Source organism: Oncorhynchus clarkii, chromosome 17 (genome assembly GCF_045791955.1).
Source record: "Oncorhynchus clarkii lewisi isolate Uvic-CL-2024 chromosome 17, UVic_Ocla_1.0, whole genome shotgun sequence".
Taxonomy (NCBI): domain Eukaryota; kingdom Metazoa; phylum Chordata; class Actinopteri; order Salmoniformes; family Salmonidae; genus Oncorhynchus; species Oncorhynchus clarkii.
The window spans coordinates 56,183,785-56,207,154 of NC_092163.1; the positions used below are offsets into that span (position 1 = coordinate 56,183,785).

The 23,370-nt window shown below is 43.9% G+C and overlaps 1 protein-coding gene across 2 annotated transcripts; it reads right to left on the reverse strand.

The window, feature by feature from the left end:
- Nucleotides 1–1,929: 1,929 nt before the first annotated feature.
- LOC139371146 (taste receptor type 1 member 3-like) lies at nt 1,930–12,207 on the reverse strand. 2 transcript variants are annotated; one of them, XM_071111255.1, is made up of 9 exons: nt 11,873–12,207; nt 11,457–11,660; nt 10,944–11,244; nt 10,332–10,688; nt 9,492–9,914; nt 9,175–9,378; nt 8,914–9,034; nt 8,252–8,622; nt 1,930–2,772 (listed from the first exon to the last, which is right to left on the reverse strand). In XM_071111255.1, exons 2-9 carry the CDS (start codon nt 11,657–11,659, stop codon nt 2,140–2,142), a joined length of 2,613 nt encoding a protein of 870 aa, XP_070967356.1. In that variant the 5' UTR covers nt 11,660; nt 11,873–12,207; the 3' UTR covers nt 1,930–2,139. The 2 variants fall into 2 exon arrangements, with proteins under 2 accessions (XP_070967356.1, XP_070967355.1); XM_071111254.1 differs by lacking the exon at nt 11,873–12,207 and having other exon boundaries at nt 2,030–2,772; nt 11,457–11,683.
- Between the last annotated feature and the right edge of the window lie 11,163 nt (nt 12,208–23,370).

The window sequence follows — 23,370 nt, forward strand, 5'->3', positions numbered from 1 at the left end:
TGCCAACTCTAGCCCGTCCAATGCGGGGAGCTGGAATATAGCGCACTGGGCTGTGACTGCGCACTGGAGACATGGTGCACATCACCGCATAACACGGTGCCCGACCGGTCACACACTCCCCACGGTAAGCACAGGGAGTTGGCTCAGGTCTAAACTCTGACTCCGCCAATCTCCCCGTGTGCCTCCCCCCCAAAAAAATGTTTTGGAGCTGCCTCTTGGGCTTCCGTGCCGTGACCCCTTGTATAGTTGTCGTTCCTCGAAATCCTCGTATCCTCGCCGTTCCGCTCTAGCTGCTTCTATCTCCTCCCTTGGACGGTGATACTCTCCAGCCTGCACCCAGGGACCCTTGCCTTCCAGTATCTCCTCCCATGTCCACTCCTCCAGAAAACACTGCTGTCATGTTCATTATAAGGACCGGACCAAGGCGCAGTGTGGTATGCGTACATTCGTATTTATTTAAAGAATGAAACACTGAACAAAATAACAAAACGAAACGTGAAGCTATACAAACGAGTGCTGACAGGCATCTACACATAGACAAGATCCCACCAAACACAAAAGGGAAATGGCTACCTAAATATGATCCCCAATCAGAGACAACGATAAACAGCTGTCTCTGATTGAGAACCATATCAGGCCAACATAGAAATACAAAAACACCTAGACATACAAAAACCCTAGACAACAGTCTAGTCACACCCTGACCTAACCAAAATATAAAGAAAACAGAGATATCTCAGGTCAGGGCGTGACAGCTGCTTGGTCTTTTTGTGGTGGGATCTTCTGTAACGTGCGTTGCATGAAGGAGACCAAGGCGCAGCGTAATTTGTGGTCATCATATTTATTTAAATGAGAACCAGCAACAAAATAACAAAGTGAAACTAAAACGAACGTACCATTCCGTAGGCTACAAGAGCTGTACAAAAACAAGATCCCACAACATAGGAGGGGAAAAGGCTACCTAAGTATGATTCCCAATCAGAGACAGCTGCCTCTGATTGGGAACCACACTCGGCCAAACACAAAGAAATACAAAACATAGAATGCTCACCCCACATCACACCCTAACCTCACCAAATAGAGAAATAAAACGTCTCTCTAAGGTCAGGGCGTGACAAGCAGAAGAGCGATTGTAAACCAGGGAAAAAAAATTCACTACCCTCCCCAGTGCCTAATAAAAAAATTACACAACCCTCCCCGCCAAAAAAACAAGTTTGACAACCTTCCCCTATTTTGGATCACCCCTCCCCCAGTAACTTACGATCTGACCCTTAGCAAGTTCGTATCTGAGAGTAAATAGAGCCTAATATATTGCTAAAAGTCCCCTTGTTCTTGAGAGATTGACATGGTTATCAAAACGTCACGCCAGGGTAAGCCTACACAAAACACATCCCTTATCTTAATTCTAAAATTCCCTACGGGAAAAATGAATGGTGGAAAAATGATTGGATACCATTTCCCTGTTTGACCTCTAGGTTTTATGGGTATTATGACACCTCCACTGTGGGGCTCTATGGAAATTGCTCGTACCTGGTATGCAAACATGCATGGCTTGAGAGATGCGCTCATCGTTCTAGCATGTGTAGCTAACTAGTTAGTTTAAATACCAACAGTACTGCTACATAATCATAACATTTGATAAACACTTAATTTAGCCTTCATCATCATCAATATCTGGTCTGGTTGTCTGGTACACGCAGTAGAGGTAGGCAGAAAGATATAGAAAGGTAAATCACAATCACCAAAGGAAATGGAGCTACATAACTAGCATATTTACATCAATCATCAACATCAATGGTCAGCTGATAGCCCACCCTCTTTTCCCGATGTCAATCATATCTTTAGGAGGCACTCTTACTAGCTTCCTTACAGTTTGTGATGATGAGTGTGTTGTTGCAGAAATAAATAGGCCTATGCAAGAACCAAAAATTGTTAGAGATATTTGGTATGTTATTTATTTTTCATTTTGAGCACCCCCTGAAAGGTCTGTGCATGGCCCTGCTCCTTTACAGTGCGTTTACTCACAATTTCTGCAAAGATACATAACTGAAATCATTCAAACTAGTATACATGCACATGAAATGTATAACATGCTAAATTCAATTGTATATATTATTGAAACATTAAACATAATACATTTCACTGTCCCTGTGCCTCCCCTGATACCTGTCCCTTCCCTGATACTTGTCCCTCCCCTGCAGGTCCCTGGTCCTGTTCCTCTTGAGTTCCTGGAGCTCCCTCGAGGAAGGTACGGAAATGCTCTGCTGTGTTGAGCTCAGGTTTCTTCAGCAGCAGGTGACATTTTGGCAGATAGTAGGCTGCCATCAGCCCCATGTTACTGAGCAAACTGACAGATACATGGACAATGGAGCGTTCCTTGTCATTCAGACCAGTGTAGATGGGGATGAAGACCACCCAAACCACACAGTAGGTCAGGGTGGAGAAGGTGATATCTCTGGCCAGGTTGTATTGTCGAATGGGCTTCACAGCCATGAAGGTGCACATGAAGGATATGAGGGCGAGGAGGCCATTGAAGCCCTGCATCAGGCCAAGACATAAGATGGGCTCCACAGGGCATCGTAGGAACTTTCTCACAAAGGTCACCTTTATCTTGGCCAGGTACCGGGATAAAGAGGGCCCCTCCTGGACATAATAGCCACAGATCCCTGCCTGCACACCACAGCAGGCCAGTACCAGCAGCCAGCCTCCAGGGCCTCTCAGTGTATCCAGATGAGACGGAGCCTTCTCAGGGAACTCGGTCACATACACAATCTGTCAAAAGAGGGAGGAGGATGGACTATTAGCTAATCTTTGATTCAAGATACTCTGGGTCTTCCTCACTCATATTCATTAAAATGTCTCCTGGACTGTTGGCTTTCTTTTACATCAAAGAAAACCTGTTTACACTTTACTGTATATAGAAAAGTATGTTTTAGTGGATTTGGCTATTTCAGTCACACCCAATGCTGACAGGTGTATAACATCGAGCACACAGCCATGCAACCTCCATAGACAAACATTGGCAGTAGAATGATCTTACTGCATAGCTCAGTGACTTTCAACGTGGCACCGTTATAGGATGCCACCTTTCCAACAAGTCAGTTCCTCAAATGTCTGCCATACTAGAGCTGCCCCGGTCAACTGTAAGTGCTGTTATTGTGAAGTGGAAACTTCTAGGAGCAACAAAGGCACAGCCATGAAGTTATAGGCCACACAAGTTCATCGAGCAGGCCCGCCGAGTGCTGAAGCACGTAAAAATAGTCTGTTCTCGATTGCAAAACACACTACCAAACTGCCTCTGGAATTGCTTCTGGACTGCCTCTGGACTCATTACCAAACTGCCTCTGGACTCATTACCAAACTGCCTCTGGAACTGCCTCTGGAGTTCCAAACTGCCTCTGGAAGCAACATCAGCACAAGAACTGTTAGTCGGGAGTTTCAGGAAATGTTTCCATGGCCAAACAGCCGCACACAAGCCTAAAATCCCCATGCACATTGCCAAACGTCGGGTGGAGTGGTGTAAGCTAGCCACCATTGGACTCTGGAGCAGTGGAAAAGCATTGTCTGGAGTGATGAATCACGCTTCACCATCTGGCAGTCCGACGGACGAATCTGGGTTTCGCGGATGCCAGGAGAACGCTACCTACCTGAATGCATAGTGCCAACTGTACAGTTTGGTGGAGGAAGAATAATGTTCCCGGGCTGTTTTTCATGGTTCGGTCTTGGCCCTTTAGTTCTGGGGAAGGGAAATCTTAATGCTACAGCATACAATTTTTATTTAACCAGGTAGGCTAGTTGAGAACAAGTTTTCATTTACAACTGCGACCTGGCCAAGATAAAGCAAATTAGTGCTACACAAACAACACCACAGAGTTACACATGTAATAAACTAACATACAGTCAATAACACAATAGAAACAAAAGTATATGTACAGTGTGTGCAAACGAGGTAAGATAAGGGAGGTAAGGCAATAAAAAGGCCATAGTGTGCGAAATAATTTAAATGTACCAATTAAACACTGGAGTGATAGATGTGCAGAAGATGAATGTGCAAATAGAGATACTGGGGTGCAAAGGAGAGAAAACAAAATAACAGTATGGGGATGAGGTAGATGGATGGGCTACTTACAGGTGCAGTGATCTGTGAGCTGCTCTGACAGCTGGTGCTTAAAGTGTTGTGGCAGAATCAGAATTATTTTGGTAACATTGATAAATAAGATGTTTTATCAATTTTCATAAGTATGCTTATGTGGGAAAAGTTCATGGGGAACCCGTTAGTTGGCTCCACAATGTCTGTGTGCCAGTCACTTCTCTCCGTGAGATTGTCCAGGAGGGGTTGTATTTTTGTTGGGAGTATCTAGGATTGACAATTGATATATGCCATTGGATGGGGTAATGTTTTGGTCCTAAGTGGTACCAAGAACGAGATAAGAACCTCATCTAACAGGGCAAACTGAATGATAATTTATAGCTAATGCTGGCTGGCTATAGGATACTCCTTTTTTCTGGTAAAAGGTTCTTTGTGTAATGTTCCTAAGATCTGTTATTTGTCATGTGAGTTTTGATGGGTGTGTCTTGGCTATAAATGATACCAAGGACTGTTTTGTAAGCACTCTCAGAGAATTCATGTATGGACACTGAATTGATCTGAGAAGCTCATATAATTAAAGATGGACTTTATGATAACTCTGACTTGTGTGTGGTTTGCTCTCTCATGATTTGGTAATAGAGGAAATTTCCACGACAAAAGTTAGTGAGGGCGATATGAGCTTCCAGCTTCAGTGATTTTTGCAATTTGTTCCAGTCATTGGCAGCATCTCTGGAAGGAAAGGCGGCCAAAGGAGGAATTTGCTTTAGGGGTGACCAGTGAAATATACCTGCTGGAGCACGTGCTTTGGGTGGGTGCTGCTATGGTGACCAGTGAGCTGAGATAAGGCGGGGCTGTACCTGGCAAAGACTTATAGATGACCTGGAGCCAGTGGATTTGGCAACAAATATGAAGCGAGGGCCAGCTAACGAGAGCATACAGGTCGCTGTGGCGGGTAGTATATGGGACTTTGGTGGCAAAACGGATTGCACTGTGATAGACTGCATCCAATTTGCTGAGTAGAGTGTTGGAGGGTATTTTGTAAATGACATTGCCGAAGTCAAGGATCGGCAGGATAGTCAGTTTTACGAGGGTATGTTTGGCAGCATGAGTGAAGGATGATTTGTTGCGAAATAGAAAGCCGATTCTAGATTTAATTTTGGATTGGAGATGCTTAATGTGAGTCTGGAAGGAGAGTTTACAGTCTAACCAAACACCTAAGTATTTGTAGTTGTCCACATATTCTAAGTCAGAACCGTCCAGAGTAGTGATGCTGGACAGGCGGGCTGGTGCGGGCAGCGATTGGTTGAAGAGCATGTATTTAGTTTTACTTGCATTTAAGAGCAGTTGGAGTCCACAGAAGGAGAGTTGTATGGCATTGAAGCTCGTCTGGAGGTTAGTTAACACAGTGTCCAAAGAAGTTCCAGAAGTATACTAAATGGTGTTGTCTGCGTAGGGGTGGATCAGAGACTCACCAGCAGCAAGAGGGACATCATTGATCTATACAGAGAAAAGAGTTGGCTCAAGAATTGAACCCTGTGGCACCCCCATAGAGAATGCCAGAGGTCGGGACAACATGCCCTCCGATTTGACACACTGAACTCTGTCTGCGAAGTAATTGGTGAACCATACGAGGCAGTCATTTGAGAAACCAAAGCTGTTGAGTCTGCCGATAAGAATATGATGATTAACAGATTCGAAAGCCTTGGCCAGGTCAATGAATACAGCTGCACAGTATTGTCTCTTATCGCTAGCGGTTATAATATTGTTTAGGACCTTGAGCTTGGCTAAGGTGCACCCATGACCAGCTCGGAAACCAGATTGCATTGCGTAGAAGGTATGGTGGGATTCGAAATGGTCGGTGATCTGTTTGTTAACTTGGCTTTTGAAGACCTTAGAAAGGCAGGGTAGGATAGATATAGGTCTGTAGCAGTTTGGGTGTAGAGTGTCTCCTCCTTTGAAGAGGGGGATGACTGCGGCAGCTCTCCAATCTTTGGAGATCTCAGACGATACGAAAGAGAGGTTGAATAGGCTAGTAATAGGGGTTGCAATAATTTCAGCCGATCATTCTAGAAAGAGAGGGTCGAGATTGTCTAGCCCAGCTGATTTGTAGGGATCCAGATTTTGCAGCTCTTTCAGAACATCAGCTGTCTGGATTTAGGTGAAGGAGAAGCGGGGGGGGGGGGGGGGGATTGGGCAAGTTGCTGCAGGGGGTGCTAAGATGTTGGTCGGGGAAGGGGTAGCCAGGTGGAAAGCATGGCCAGCCGTAGAAAAATGCTTATTGAAATTCTTGATTATCGTAGATTTATCGGTGGTGACAGTGTTTCCTAGCCTCAGTGTAGTGGGCAGCTGGGAGGAAGTGCTCTTATTCTCCATGGACATTACAGTGCCCAAAAACTTTTTAGAGTTGGTGCTACAGGATACACATTTCTGTTTGAAAATGCTAGCCTTAGCTTTCCTAACTGACTGAGTATATTGGTTCCTGACTTTTCAGTTCCCTGGGGGCTATTCAATGCTAATGCCGTACACCACAGGATGTTTTTGTGCTGGTCAAGGGCAGTCTGGTCTGGAGTGAACCACGGGCTATATCTGTTCCTGGATCTACATTTGTTGAATGGGGCATGCATATTTAAGATTGTGAGGAAAGCACTTTTAAAGAGTAACCAGGCATCTTCTACTGACTAAATGAGGTCAATATCCTTCCAGGATACCCGGGCCAGGTCGATTAGAAAGGCCTGCTCGCTGAAGTGTTTTAGGGAGCGTTTGACAGTGATGAGGGGTGGTCGTTTGACCGCAAACCCATTACGGACGCAAGCAATGAGGCAGTGATCGCTGAGATCCTGGTTGAAGACAGCAGAGGTGTATTTGGAGGGCAGGTTGGTTAGGATGATATCTATGAGGGTGCCAGTGTTTACAGATTTGGGGTTTTACCTGGTAGGTTCATAATTTGTGTGAGATTGAGGGCATCAAGCTTAGATTGTAGGATGGCCGGGATGTTATGCATGTCCCAGTTTAGGTCACCTAACAGCACAAGCTCTGAAGATAGATGGGGGGCAATCAATTCACATATGCTGTCCAGGGACAGCTGGGGCAGAAGGTGGTCTATAGCAAGCTGCAACTGTGAGAGATTTGTTTCTGGAAAAGTGGATTTTTAAAGTAGAAACTCAAATTGTTTGGGCACAGACTCTGACAGAACTCTGTAGGCTATATCTGAGGTAGATTGCAACTCCGCCCCCTTTGGAAGTTCTATCTTGTCGGAAAATTTTATAGTTAGGATGGAAATTTCATTTTTTTTTTGTGGCCTTCCTAAACCAGGATTCAGACACGGCTAGGACATCCGGGTTGGCAGAGTGCGCTAAAGCAGTGAATAAAACAAACTTATGGAGGAGGCTTCTAATGTTAACATGCATGAAACCAAGGCTTTTACGTTTACAGAAGTCAACAAATGAGAGCGCCTGGGGAATGGGAGTGGAGCTAGGCACTGCAGGGCCTGGATTAACCTCTACATCACCAGAGGAGCAGAGGAGGAGTATGATAAGGGTACGGCTAAGGGCTATAAGAACTGGTCGTCTAGTACGTTCGGAACAGAGAGTAAAAGGAGCAGGTTTCTGGGCGCGGTAGAATAGTGCATAATGTACAGACAAAGGTATGGTAGGATGTGAATACAGTGGAGGTAAACCTAGGAATTTAGTGACGATGAGAGAGGTATTGTCTCTAGAGACATCAATTAAACCAGGTGAGGTCACCGCATGTGTGGGAGGTAGTACAAGAGGGTTAGCTGAGGCATATTATGCAGGGCTGGAGAAATTGACTGGCCTGCACAAAGCCCTGACCTCAACTCCATCAAACACCTTTGGGATGAATTGGAACCCCGACAGCGAGCCAGGCCTAATCGCCCAATGTCAGTGCCCAACCTCACTAATGCTCTTTGGCTGAATGGAAGCAAGTCCCCGCAGCAATGTTCCAACATCTAGTAGAAAGCCTTACCAGAAGAGGGGAGGCTGTTATAGAAGCAAAGGGGGAACCAATTCCGTATTAATGCCCATGATTTTGGAAGGAGATGTTCGACGGTGCAGATGTCCACATACTTTTGGTCATATAGTGTAGATGTATAATATCTCAATGATTCATGTTTTTCTGATGTTCTACAGGTCTAGGCTTTACCTGCAGTGAGAAGGCTAAGATGGTGGACAAGGTGACCGTGTGGAAGATGGAGCTGAGGGGAAGCTGCAGACGACACACCATGTCCCCTGGCCGGACCAGGAACAGCAGCAGGCAGGCACAGCCCCCCATCATGCTGAGTAGGGACACACCACCCAGGGGCCCCCCAGAGGCCCTCACCAGCGGAGAACCCCGGTGCTGCAGGAACAGGACCCCCACAGCCCCCTGACAGGCCAGCAGCACGAGCATGGCCAGCAGCAGCCCCAAGGACTCAGGCTGGCCCCAGGTTAGGAAGTCAAAGGTAGGCTCGGTGCAGTTGGTGCTACGTACCAGGGACCACTGGCCCTCTAGACACTGGGTACACTGGATGTCCACTGGAGTCAGGGAGGGAGCAGAGACATGTAGTTAGAATTATAGAACCTGATAAAAGTAGAAAGTCTTAAGGCCAGTTTTATAATGCCACCACTCACACCTTTCAGTTCGGTAGATGTATTGAGCTTTTTTTTACGTAGCATTTTTTTATGCAGCGTTTGTCAACATGTGAGAAAAGTGTAAAGCTGATGTCCATGTCGCTAGAGAAAAATATCAAATAAATCTACAAAACATCATCTCAAGAGTTATCGAGTTTTAATGCATAGACTGATGGAAGTCTGTGAATCACCCACTTCTGCCATTCTGGAAGGTGCCCGGTAAACAGTCAATACAGTCAAAGCAGCAGGAATGGAAGCCTTTCACTCTGCGCACCTGGCCAGGGCCACACTCAGAGGAACAGGTAGACTCAGGGGCCTGCAGCAGAGGTGGTGTCAGAGAGAACCACTTTGCAGAGCGTAGCTGGCACATTGAAATGTTTAGTCCCAGAGGGAAAAATGTGAAAAGCCGATAAAGTGCAACACAATGTTTGATGAGGAGATGCGGGCGGAAATTACCTTAGCACATACTGTATGCCATTGGATGAGGGTGTTATTGATTGACAGGTTCTCATAGAAGGTGCCGACATCTTTGAAACTCAGACTGTTGTTTCCCCAGACCCACTGTAGTATGTTGTAGCCAATGTTTGGGTTTCCATTACTGTCAAACTCAAAATGACTTCCATTTAGACTGAAGTTAACCTCCTTGAGCACTTCCAACAGCTGCCGGGTGTCAATCAATGTGTTATTTATCTTTGTTAATTGCATGTGTAAAGTACCTTTCACAGCTTCACATAATCAATGTATGGAGAGAAAAAAACTGAGAGAGAATGTACCTGCCAGGGGTAGAGTTTGCTTTTAGTGTCCCTCAGGCAGCTCTTAGCATTGCACCTGAGCATGGTGTGCAGTGCGTGTGCAACACTGTAGATGGCAGCATAGACCCTGAAAGCTGACCTCTGCAGTATGGGCTTTGTCACTAGACTTATGTTGTCTAGGGACAGGTTCCAGCAGTCTGGGCATGGGTTCATACTATGGGTTGGCTCTGTATCTGGACCTGGTGAGGGCTGCCTGGCCCTCTCCTCTCTGATCCTGGAGAAGAGTTCCCTAGTGTAGGGTGTGAGCAGGCCCAGGATCTGGCTGTGGACTGTGAAGGCAATGATAGTGCCCACAGTGTGGATGTTTGGGAGAGTTGACACGTCACTGTTCAGGGCCCACGCATCGCTGGCCACCCAGACCCCTGTCAGATTCCTCCTGATCACCTGATCACAAACAGCATGTTGGGATCTTACGTTGTCCCAGTTCTTACAGACAAATGTATTATTCAGAGGAGGCTGGTGGGAGAAGCTATAGGAGGACGGCTCATTGCAATGGCTGGAATGCAATGAATGAACGGTATCAAACACAACAAACATCTGGAAACCACATTTGACTCTGTTCCATTTATTCCATTCCAGCAATTACATTGAGTCTGTCCTCCTATAGCTCCTCCCACCAGCCTCCACTGGTATTAGTGTATACCTCTAATCTGAATGTAGATGCTATAAATGAATAGTATTACTGTACTTAAAAGCAGTCAAACCAACGGCTGCATAAAGCTTTTTGAAAAGCTTCTGAGAAACCTTTTACAACTTTGTCAAATTCTCTAGACCTCTTGTGTGACTTCCTGTCTTACTGACCTCAGTAAAGAAGGCTCTGGCAGGCTGGGAGAGAGAGAACACCACCACCACACCCACTTTGCTCTCTATGATGCGGTCCAGCATCTCTCTGACCACAGGCTGTGGGTCTCTATAGATGGGGATTAACCCCTCGTACGCCACACAGATGGAGCTCTCTGCTGCCAGGGTAGAAAACTGGCGCTGGCCCTGACGTCCATACTCATCCTCACTGCCCACGACTGCCACCCAGTTCCACTGGAACCTGTTCATCAGACGCACCATGGCCTCCACCTGCCTCTTGTCACTGGGCACTGTGCGCAGGAACGATGGGTACAGACTCTTGTCACTGAACTTGTCACTGGTGGCACTGTAGCTGATCTACAGGGGGCACATGGTAATGAAACAGATGAAACAACAGTAGATTAAAAACAAACTGTTATGTCCATACTCATTACCGTTGTATCTCATATGTTCATCTTAGTTTCACCACAGCACACAGTTCAATCGAAATGACATTTAAGGGATTGTTGTAGAGGGGGAAAAGATGTATTCTTAATTTTTTTATCGCCTTGTTTTTTGAGGATGTCATTGTTTGCATTGATAGACAACTTTCCAACATGTGACCAAACAAACCTGTGGCATGAGGAAGAATCCCAGTAGTTTTCCTATGACTGAGACCATCTCTGAGGTGGAAGGGCCGATGACAGCCACCACACGGGTCACGTAGTCCGTGTAGTTACACATGATGGCCAGCTCCCGGCTGGAGCCCTCTGTGAGGAAGAAGAGGGTGGGCTTCACGATGACGGCAGACTGCTTGCAGGTGTCGAAAATCTCATAGCCCAGCCTGATGCCAGGGAGTAGGGTGGAGTTGGCGTTGATCTCATCCACTGTGTACTTCATCACCAGGGCCATACCCAAACCAAACGTATTAATACTGCCATGCCAAACACAGGACAGGGACGGGCTGTTATAGTGCTCTCCATGATCAGATGATTCAAACATATTAGAAGCAAGCAATAATTAGAATGAAACATGTGGAATCTGCGAATACGATTACAGTATAAAGGCACTAGACATAGAACAAACATCATATTCAGACAAAAGTACATTAATCATTCATTATAAGGGGGTCTTGTGTTACTGTACCTGTCACAGCTAATGCTGTCCGGCTCTACTCTCTGGCTCAAGTTGCTGGTGAGATCATTGATGGGGAAGAGCCCCCCGAGGAGGACGTCTCCCGAGGAGTTGAACAGAGTTGTAGTGATGTTCTGGAACCATGGTGGAGAGCTCTGACTACACCCTGCTCCAAACAGCGAGCATAGAACCAGCAGTCTCAATGGCACTGCCATGCTGCTGAGGGCAGGAAGAGACATGTTGAGAGGACATGGCAAACATCAGAGAGTAAAAAAGGCATCAACAAATGAGAGTTTAAAGAGATGCATTGATAGAGAAATAAAGGGTGAAAGGGAGAGAGAGAAAGAAGAGACAGAGTCAGCAGCTGATGCTGTGAGAGATTGGAGATAATTATTGCCAACCAGTTACAGAGTGATGGAGAGGCTCACCTGTATGGGTACTTTCACAGCCCAGCGAGTCAATGGGGAGAACTGTTCTATCAGTCTGTCTGCACCTCCTGTGTCTCCTGTATTGTGATGAGTGGTGAACTGAATACCTGGGTTCAAGCTGTCCTGTGCCAGACTACAGGTCTCATCACAGGTGTGCAGTTGCTGTCAGCATGACTCCGGAGGTGCATTTGCATTTAAATTGATGGTGCATGTGAAGATGTTTGAAATGAGACACCAACATATGAAAATCACCAGGTGACAGGTTCTTGTCCCACACTTCCTGAGCATTTTATTGATATTTGCTTGTGGTTGGCTGATCAGGCCTCGTCAGTGTACTGCATTGTTGGGGGTTAGAAGATATCAGCACTTTAAAACCACAAACCTGATTTGCACCAATTTTATAAGACAGTAAAACCTCACTGGTGACCATGTGTGTGTTTGATGAGTCCCTCGTATCTCCATTTCATAGATCTATAATATTTAGGAAAATCAGATGTCAGGTGGCAAATCAACCTGTTCTTTTCTGCTGCCGGGGTCATTTCATGTTTTCATGTGTATCTGAACTATTGCGGTTCAGGCAGGCAGAAATACAGACGGTATGACGAGTTTCGCATATGATGAAACAGCTCAGATACACATGAAAACATGAAATGACCCCGGGAATCGATAGAACATCGCTCAGAGATGCACCAAAATGATGTAACATTCAAAATGGGTGAACCTTTTCTTTAAGGTTGAGTTGAAGTTGCAGTTGACAGCTGAGCATTTCTATTTTCTCTCTTTATGATTTTTGCATATTTGTATTAAGCCCGTATTAAGGTTTGTGTTTGGACACTAGTTAAAACAGGCACTGTAGTCTTTCCTCTATCTTGTCTGAGATCTTGACGTGAGCAGGTCGGCACATTGTGATGAAACTTGGTGTTTCACTTTCGTACAGGTTGTCTACTTTCGTACAGGTTGTCTATTTTAGCAAGATGTTGCGTGGGCAGTAGACTCAGATAAACATCTTGTTTGTTTCTTCAGTTCTTCGGTAGCCTAAGCCATGAATCCACCCACAACCTTCCTAAAACTTTCCAGTGATAAGGTTCCAGGACATACACACACACACACACATTTTCAGATGAAAGACAGATCTACCGTATATATTTTAGCACAACACAGCATACCGTTTCACCACTAGGTGTCAGGTGTGGGTTTATAACACAATGATACACCACAGAAAACAGGAAGAAATCCTGATTTGCACTGTTTTTATAAGACAGTAAAACCTCACCGATGGCTTTGTGTGTGTTTGATGTGTCCCTGTGGTATCTCCATTTCATAGACTGGTCACACTTAATTTGGATTGTCCGGATTTTCCATATGTAGATGCTCTACTGATCAACAAATTATCTGTTTACTATCAACAAATATGTTACTATCAACAAACTGTCGGTTGATAAGCAACCGCTTGCTAAGTTTACGTTTATGGTTAGGGTTAGGTTTAGAATAAGGGTAAGGTTAAGTTTAGGATTAGGGCTAGGGTTAGGGTAAGGGTTAAGTTTAGGGTTAGGATAAGGGTTAAGGTTAAGGTTAGGGTTAGAGTTAGGGTTAGTAAATAGATAGTTGAAACTTTACTGATAGTCTGTAGAGCATCTACATATGGACTGTCCGTATAAAATGTTATCCATAGACCTATAATTTTTAGGAAAATCAGGTGTCAGGTGGCAAATCAACAGAAGCCTATTCGTCTCTTTCCTGTCCTTTTCTGCTGCCGATACCACTCTGTTAGCACAAGCTGTTCAACATTTGCCAAAATCAATATTAGCATACTATATCTACTTCTACCATTATAATCTTAAAGTTAAGTTGGAGTTGAAGTGTGATAGTTGGGTTTGTTTTCTCTCTCTATGACTTTTGCATATTTCTATTAAGCCCTAGATACTAGTTTTACCAATGTTTTGCATTCACCTTTGCATGTCATTTTGTCTATTTTCATCTAGGCAGAACATCACATTTCCAGCTTCCTCCAGGTACTTTGCATGAAACAATAAACACCTTTTAAACTTAGGGGCAATCTGTAGTTGCTACAATACTTTTTTGAATTATGAATTCATGTTATGTACCCATTGATTCTTGAAGAATATAACTTACAAATGCCTCATGATATTATTTGAACTGTCGTCCCCCTTCAGAACCCAAAATATAAGCTTGTTTTACTCCAATGTTTGTAAACAAAGTAGATGTAAACAAACACTGTATAGCCTCAACACATGGTAGAACTATGATTTTGATATCATGGATCATGAATTTGCGTATGGTTACATTTATCCAGCCACATCCCTCAGTTTTTTCCTGAAACAGTGGCAGGGACACACTTTGTTATTTCAACTGCTGATTGCCCCTGTAACACCCTTATTTGAGACATTTTACTCACTGTAATGATCAATGTGATAACTACACCCTTTACTGTATACAATACAGCTATGCTTAAATGTACTTATTCACAGCTCTTTAATTGGGTGACAGATGATGTCTGACAGACAATACATACATTGTTGGTGTGTGGTTGAATACTGGTTCAATCAGGTACTGTGGTCTTTCCTCTATCTTGTCCGAGATCTTGATGTGAGCAGATAAACACGGACCAATGTTTGTGATGAAACACTTGATGTTTCACTTTAGTACAGTGTGTCTACTTTCCACCCAAGTTTACATTTTTTACAGCATACTACTATTTCCTTTTTAACATCAGTTTGTGATATAAAGTGAACTATAGTGAAAATGCTATACAATATATTTAAAATCAAATCAAATTGTATTTGTCACATACACATATATGAGGTGAGTTTTATGTGTGTGCATCTGTGCACATGCTTCCTGTGTTGCAGAAAGATGTTGTGCGGGCAGTAGACTCAGAAAAACATCTTGTTTTTGAAAGGAAGCACGCACCCCCGTCAGAAGAAAGACAGATCTATATATTTGAACACAGCATACCCTTTCACCACTAGGTGTCAGGTGTGGGTTTATAACACACTGACACACCACAAGAAACACTAAGAACTCTACATGGGGAGAATTTCCTGTAACAACTTTTGATGGGGGCATTCTTTTTCACAAAGGTAGGATATTTATCTTATTCGTGGTGGTCAGAGCCCTGATGTGGGGAGAGAATCTGAGTTCATGTGGTGGAGGTGGAGGTTGTGGGGATTCCAGGGTTTCTGTCTGTGTGGGTAGTGTGTACACATGCAGGCTGTTTGGACAGTTGATAACAGAGGTGAGTGTACCTGCCTACTGGGAACCAATGGTTGTCTTTCCTCACTGTACAAGACTGGTTGTTCTGAACAAACATAATGGTCCTGCAAACGAAAACAACATGTTTTGATTAGTCTGTTGTTTTCCATTGGTCAACGTTACGACCTGCATAATAGGATTGTAGCTATTGGTTAATTGTAGACATGTTTTACAGATGCAGCAGAGATGACATTTGCATTGAACATAAACATAGAGGAGTGGGTACACTCTAATCAGTAATTGATTGTGTGTGTTTTCACTTACATGAATAAGGTCTAAGGGCCCAGGGCTGGGTTTCTAATAAGCTAACATATGGAATTGTTTTAAGAAGGTCATTAGGATCATTTAGCTATTTTATTACAATTTTTAGGACTCCTGTAAGTGTATAAAACAAACATGATTTGATTAAATATTGAATTTGGCCATACTGCTATTAGCCCATAAAAGCTAATTGAATAACATATTCATACATGTCAGAACAGATCATCCAAAAATAAATCAAAGTGTCTGTCCTGTATCTGAGAGATACACGTATAAAATATCCACACACTTTTTTGTCACTTTTTTGTACTTCCATATATACTTTTTAAACTGGTACCAGGCTACCTTCAGACGAGTCTTGTGAGGCTTGTGGGTGAAACAACCGACATGTACTTGTTCGTGAGAGTCTCACCTTACGATGGTGGGGTCATAAAAGTGTGAAGCCCAAACTGTTCGGACGCTACAGATGTTTTCATGAGGAGACCGATTCTCGGGATATCTCCAGATCAGACAAACATCTATGTAGCTCTGCCACTTTCCCCCGCTGATGGGGAAGGCCGACATCGGAGGATGTGGTGGATTGAGATGCAGCCCATGCAAAAAATATATCTCTAGCTTAAACTGACAATTTTGAATAGGATTATTTGTATTTTTTTATGCGGACACCAGTTAAGATTATTGTGCTAGTAGTGTGTGCGTGTGCGTGTGCGCGTGCGTGTGTGTGGTGTGTGTGTGTGTGTTCAAAGCAGTGTTTACATAGCTGGCCTACAGAAACTATGGAACTACTGCTTTGTGAAGGCTGAGACTGTTGCAAAACTCTCTGACCGCTCCATTCAGTCCTCTGTGAGCTGAGAGAGAAACAGGCTTAGTGCCCACCCCCTTCACTCATCCCCACCTTCCCCCCTGGCCGCAGAATGGCTGCATCAGCCTCGCTCTAATCTCCATCGTTGGCCAGAGGAACAGTGGGCCTGTTGTCGACATGCTGGCCTCGTACCCCACAGGACCTGACAAATTATTAACCAGCCATAGCAGAGCAGGCAGAGCAGAGGACAGCCGGCCCAGCCCAGCCCAGCCAGGAAGCGGAATACTAAAATGTGCTGCTGAACATGAGTTAATCTGTCTTGATCAGTGCCTGACACTGCATAGTGAAAGTGTGGGAAAGTGGGGATCCTGCTGTGCCAAAGCAGGGAGGCCAAGCAGCACCAACCCAGCTGTGCTGTAGAGTACACCATGCAGTTCACAACACACTGCTCATATTAATGACTACATCAACAACAGTAAATCAAACCAGCCCATCAGTATAGACCAGTCTGTCCTTGACAAAACAGCTTAAAATGACTTCCTTGCCTCTAAGGCTTACGACTGTGCATTTTACCTTGCCTCCAAGGGTTAAGCACACAATTCATCGTAGCGTCCTGCCCGCCTCCTTTTCAGTGGTCCAACCTGTTCTTCCGGACTTCAAAGTATGTGGGTGTGTGTGTGTGTGTGTGTGTGTGTGTGTGTGTGTGTGTGTGTGTGTGTGTGTGTGTGTGTGTGTGTGTGTGTGTGTGTGTGTGTGTGTGTTGGAGTTTGCATATTTATCATATATCATACAGCTGCAGTATACGAATATGTTATATGTAAATGAATGAAGCTAACTACAGTTGTAAGTTAGTTCCACATGAATGCATACCCTTGCACGGACTATTGCATAGAGTTAGAAATATACCGCGACAGGTTGATGTTTTAACCTGATGCTGAGCTGTAACCTCCATATCAGAGTAGACTGTTGTAATAACTTACCAAAACAGCAAATTAGAAAAGTAAGAGTAAACAACAGTGCCAATTAACCAAATCCTTAGAATCCACTTTATCTGATGTTGTTGCATCATGTCCATGACTTAGGACCAATCCTGTCCTAGAGTGTCTAACCAGCAGGTTGCAGGTCAGGGAGAGGTTGCCCTTGGCACTTACTTCACAACAGGGTTTGCAGTACAAGGGATATGGGATATGTGTGTGTGACTCCATCTCTGCCAGTGGCTTCTTCACATTGTAGTCTAACACACTGGAGAAGAGGGTGAGTGAGTTTATTGACCCTTGTGGGAATGAGAGGCTGGAATACTATACTGTAGCATGAGAGGAGGTATGCACTCTGCAATGGTAAGAAAGGAAGTGTGAGTGTCTAAAGAGATATCAGTGACAGAGTGAATGCCTGGGGAAGAGGCATGTGACAAAGTGTGAAGCTGGATGAGTGGGTATTGAATGTATGACAGTGTATGTGAGGATGAAAGAAAGGAGAGAGTGTATAAGATGGTGGAAAGGAGAGAGTGAAAGAGTGAGTGGGTTGAGAGGTCGCAGAGGGAGCAATGATTGATTGAGTTGCATGCCTGACTGTTGATACTGCATGTTGGCTGATGTTATCAGCAGCTGTGCAAACTTTGGGGACATTAGCAAAACTAGTGTTCCTTTTACTGTAGCTAGCTAATTCCTGTGACCTGCATGATGCAACACACTCCCTAACAGACTCCTTGCACAATAACACCCAGGACAGTAGACCTGTTTGCACCTGTTCTTCATTACATCAAATAGAACATGCGTTTTTCGAGAGAACATTTACATTTTCTGTCGACTTTGTTTTGACATGAAAATGATCTTTCTCATAAGTGGAGAAGGTCAGATAGTCAGAACTACTGTACAGCAGAAGTTACTCTATGGTCAAATGGATGTCATTCTCAGTGATCATTATTGGCATGTGTCTTTGTCTCTTCCCTCTTCCCTCCTAGAAACTTCCTCATCCATCCAGACCTCATGTAAATCTAATCAAATTGTATTTGTCACATGCGCCGAATACAACAAGTGTAGACCTTAGTGTGAAATGCTTACTTACAAGCCCTTAACCAACAGTGCAGTTCAAGAAGAGTTAAGAAAATATTTACCAAATAAACTAAAGTAAAAAATACTAAAAATTACACAATAAAATAACAATAACGAGGCTATATACAGGGGGTATCGGTACCGAGTCAGTGTGCGGGGGTACAGGTTAGTTAGTTGAGGTCATTTGTACATGTAGGTGGGGGTGAAGTGACTTTGCATAGTCCAGTAGCCCCAAACTGAGGTAGCCCTGTTGTGAGCAGCTGGAAAAACATCCCACAAGTGGGCGGCTGGTTCTGAACTGTACCAAATTGTTGTGGCCACAGGGAAATGGGGTAGCAGGGAGCGAGCGAGTCAGTGAGTGAGCTGTGGAATTTGACCACGTCAGCCTTACGTAAGAGGCTGAGAAGCCATGGTGAAGAGGCAGGGAGGTACACTAACAGTCAGGCAGCGAGAGAGAGACAGAGCAGAGGGATACAGGTTGACAGGCAGGGAGAGAGAGACAGAGCAGAGGGATACAGGTTGACAGGCAGGGAGAGAGAGACAGAGCAGAGGGATACAGGTTGACAGGCAGGGAGAGAGAGACAGGAAGAGGCAAGAACTGATGAATGTTGAGCGGGATGAAGAGTGTTCTGTATGACCGCTCAACGTCAAAGCAGCTTTGAAAGTATAAGAGATGGTGTCTCTCTCAATAATTCACTTTTTTCTTTCTCTGTAAACCTTTCACCCTTTTCCCTCTCTCCCTCCTTCCCTCTGTCCTCTCTCGCATCCTCCTTTCCTGTTCTCGATCCACACGTGAGTCAGTGACAGTCTGTCACTCAGTGGGTGATTTTATGCTGGTTTATTAGAGCGAGGAGTGCCTTTCTCTCTGACTCAAGTAATTGCCTTCCTCTGAAGACAGACAGGACTTAGCATCTGCTGTGGAGAAAAAAGGAGGAGGGTGTCTGTTTTTAGAAACAGCCCAACTGACACAGTCTGACCCTCAGGGTGTCTGTCTCTGTCATCTCCAGTGCAGGTTGGGATCTGCCAGAACCATAACCACACTCCCAGTTATTCCTGGGTAGTTCACCTAATGCTGCCCGCCCCGTAATGCACCGCAAAGCACAGTCATTTCCTCCTTCATACTTCCCACCTCCAACTCGTTATAAGGTAGATAGTTCATTGCAATTATTTCTTAATCACCAGGTGAGCATTTAGAAACAACACAGACACGCATTATTAAGCTCTTGCTGATTAGTTAAATGTCAAGGTTCTATTTGGCCATAAAACTACTGTAGTCTTCTAAATGGGGTAGAATATAAGGTAGATTGTATCATGTATGTGCGATGCCCCCTTTGACACAACAGCCTCTCATCAATTTTGATGTTCGTTTTGACATGGAACACCATCATTCCGGAATCCAGTCACAGGTCACAGTATCCCTTGCTGCAGGACAGAGAAGCAGTGCCATTCTCTGCATTGACTCCTATCATTACCATTGTTACTCTATCATTATAGCCCTCTTATTCCCCTGTCCATTCAAACAGACAAGGTTTTCCAGGGCCCACTGATGAAATGGAGACAAAGGCATATTTACGCAGCTTCAGCCTCTCTCATTAGGAACACTTGAGAGTGTATCACTATTTCAATTATTTTTAGTGCTGTCGGCCCAAGGGCAGCAGAGAGAGAGAGAGAGAGGGAGAGAGAGAAAATAGGGATAGAAGGGAACAGAATATGGGAGGGAAATAATCTGGCGGAACAGGAAGATGATAAGATGAAAAGGGTGAGACTGACATGGAGAGATCTGCTCTTCTCATTTGATTTAAAGTTTCAACTTTCAGAGGGATTAAAACCCACTTCATGATTTACTGTATTGGTGGTGTGGGACAACCTAGTATATTATGTAGCTTCCAGCTGACAAAATGACTGATATGGTAGATATTGCAGTGAATGCTGTGGTATTGCACCTATACCTCCTACTGTACAGTACATGCTAGTTTTTAAACTTTGTTTATGACCATAGTTTGCAAATTTGTGCAAATATTGCAGGCCATAAATTAATTTGAGAATAAGCTTGGAGAAAAATGTGGAAATATTCTGCAGAATAAGACACAATACATTTTATTAGGCATGTTCATGGGTTGCATGTCCATCACTCGGTCTCGTCGTTGCCATTGTTATCAACGTTCTACAGGTGCCGCAGCATATTGATGCCCGACTGATGCTTGATGCTCAGTCTTTCTGAACGGGAGCTAATTCATGTTTAATAAAAATTACACGGTAAGGGTCTGGAAATATGATGACATTGCTAAAGACAAATACATAATTAGTAGGAAACAATTTTGCCATCATTATGATGTGGTCAAGTTTACTAGAGAGATGGCAATGTTGCCATGAGCTAGTAAAGTTTGTCAGAAATAGCTAGCAATTCTAACGTTAGCTAGCTAAAAACGTCAGTGCTCCCCTCAATCTTAGCTAGCTAAAGTTAAACTGCATCTACTGTCAATCTGGCGACATCACAATAATGACAAAAGCTTGTCCTACTAATTATTTGCCTCCTTTTGGAATGTCATCATGTTTCCAAGCCACAGTAATACACTTTAGTCTGAGACTCCATTGAGTAGAATGCTCAGCTGGGCATCAGTCCTAAAATGAATATTCAAAACAATATTGTGAGGAAACTTGCAACCCATGAATACTTTTGACAGAGTAATGTTATTGTTCTTTGAGATTGCTCAGACTGTTTGTATAATATTGACACACTTGCGTGGGCCTTGATAAAGTATATACATTGTTTGTGAACAAAGGCATCAGCTTTAATAACAACAGATGTTGTAGGACTGTATTTCCCGTTTTACAGAGAAATATGACTCAGTTGGGCTCTTTAGACACTGAGCTTTTACGTCACTTTGGTGACCTTACAGGAAAATCCACATTGCAGTACTTACAGTAGGTGACATGAGTAGTCATCACCATTGTCATGCATAAAAAATGTATCAGGTGTTGACAACATGTGGCATTGGGACACAGGGGAGGTCACTGTAGGGAATAACAGCTAACAGCTGTAAGTCAAACCCACTTTCAGTTGGTTTCTCACCAGCTGTGTCTGTTATCCTTAACCCTAAATATTAACTCAGCAAAAAAAGAAACGTCCTCTCACTGTCAACTGCATTTATTTTCAGCAAACTTAACCTTTTTGACGCAGGTGTTCCCCTAGCGACCCACCTCGACAACATCCGGTGAAATTGCAGAGCGCAAAATTCAAAATACAGAAATTGTCATAATAAACATTAATGAAAATGCAAGTGTTATACATCAGCTTAAAGATTAATTTATTGTTAATCCAGCCGCTTTGTAAGATTTCAAAAAGGCTTTACGGCAGAAGCATACCATTTGATTATGTGGGGACAGCGCCCCGCTTACAAAAGCATACAAACATTTTCCAACCAAGTAGAGGAGTAACGAAAGTCAGAAATAGCGATACAATTAATCACTTACCTTTGAAGATCTTCATCTGGTTGCATTCACAAGAGTTCCAGCTACACAACAAATGTTTGTTTTGTTCGATAAAGTCCCTCTTTATATCCCGAAAATCAACCGATCGCTGCCTGCACCTGCCTGCCTGTCCAGCATTACTTCTCTGGACGGTTCTGACTTAGAATATGTGGACAACTACAAATACCTAAGTGTCTAGTTAGACTGTAAACTCTCCTTCCAGACTCACATCAAACAGCTCCAATCCAAAGTTAAATGTAGAATTGGCTTCCTATTTCGCAACAAAGCATCCTTCACTCATGCTGCCAAACATACCCTTGTAAAACTGACCATCCTACCGATCCTCGACTTCGGCGATGTCATTTACAAAATGGCCTCCAATACCCTACTCAATAAATTGGATGCAGCCTATCACAGTGCCATCCATTTTGTCACCAAAGCCCCATATACTACCCACCACTGCGACCTGTACACTCTCGTTGGCTGGCCTTCGCTTCATACTCGTCGCCAAACCCACTGGCTCCAGGTCATCTACAAGACCCTGCTAGGTAAAGTCCCCCCTTATGTCAGCTCGCTGGTCACCATAGCAGCACCCACCTGTAGCACTCGCTCCAGCAGGTATAACCTCTCTGGTCACCCCCAAAACCAATTCTTCCTTTGGCCGCCTCTCCTTCCAGTTCTCTGCTGCCAATTACTGGAACGAACTACAGAAATCTCTGAAACTGGAAACACTTATCTCCCTCACTAGCTTTAAGCACCAGCTGTCAGAGCAGCTCATAGATTACTGCACCTGTACATAGCCCATCTATAATTTAGCCCAAACAACTACCTCTTCCCGTACTGTATTTATTTATTTTGCTCCTTTGCACCCCATTATTTTTATTTCTACTTTGCACATTCTTCCACTGCAAATCTACCATTCCAGTGTTTTAATTGCTATATTGCATTTACTTCGCCACCATGGCCTTTTTTTTGCCTTTACCTCCCTTATCTCAACTAATTTGCTCACATTGTATATAGACTTATTTTTCTACTGTATTATTGACTGTATGTTTGTTTTACTTCATGTGTAACTCTGTGTTGTTGTATGTGTCGAACTGCTTTGCATTATCTTGGCCAGGTCGCAATTGTAAATGAGAACTTGTTCTCAACTTGCCTACCTGGTTAAATAAAAATTCAGTTTTGTTGGCGCATTTTGTTCAGTAATCCACTGGCTCAAAGGTGGTCAAAACATACAGACGAATACATCATAATAGTAACAGTAAAGTTCGTCGAAACATGTCAAACGATGTTTATAATTAATCCTCAGGTTGTCAATTGTCTAAATAATGGATAATATTTCAATCAGACAATAGCGTATTCAATAGAAAGGAAAAACAACCAAGGGCGCGCACTCGTTCACGCGCGCAAACCAGCACTATATGATTCTACAGCCCACTGACAGAAAGGTCCCATTCTTCTTCATTTTTCAGAAAACAAGCCTGAAACAATGTCTAAAGACTGTTGACATCTAGTGGAAGCTATAGGAACTGCAATCTGGGTCCGAACACATTAGATACTCTAAAAGCATTCAATTGAAATCTACCCACATCAAAAAAATGGCCCTAGCCCTCACCATCTGATCCAACAGGTCCCAGACG

Coding starts and splice junctions, on each gene's coding strand:
- LOC139371146 (XM_071111254.1), bottom strand. CDS start 11,683: ATGTCTCTTCCTGCCCTCAGCAGCATGGCAGTGCCATTGAGACTGCTG. Junction 9,915..10,331: donor CCAGAGCCTTCTTTACTGAG/GTCAGTAAGACA, acceptor GTTTGTGATCAG/GTGATCAGGAGGAATCTGAC. Junction 9,035..9,174: donor GGCATACAGTATGTGCTAAG/GTAATTTCCGCC, acceptor CCTCTGCTGCAG/GCCCCTGAGTCTACCTGTTC.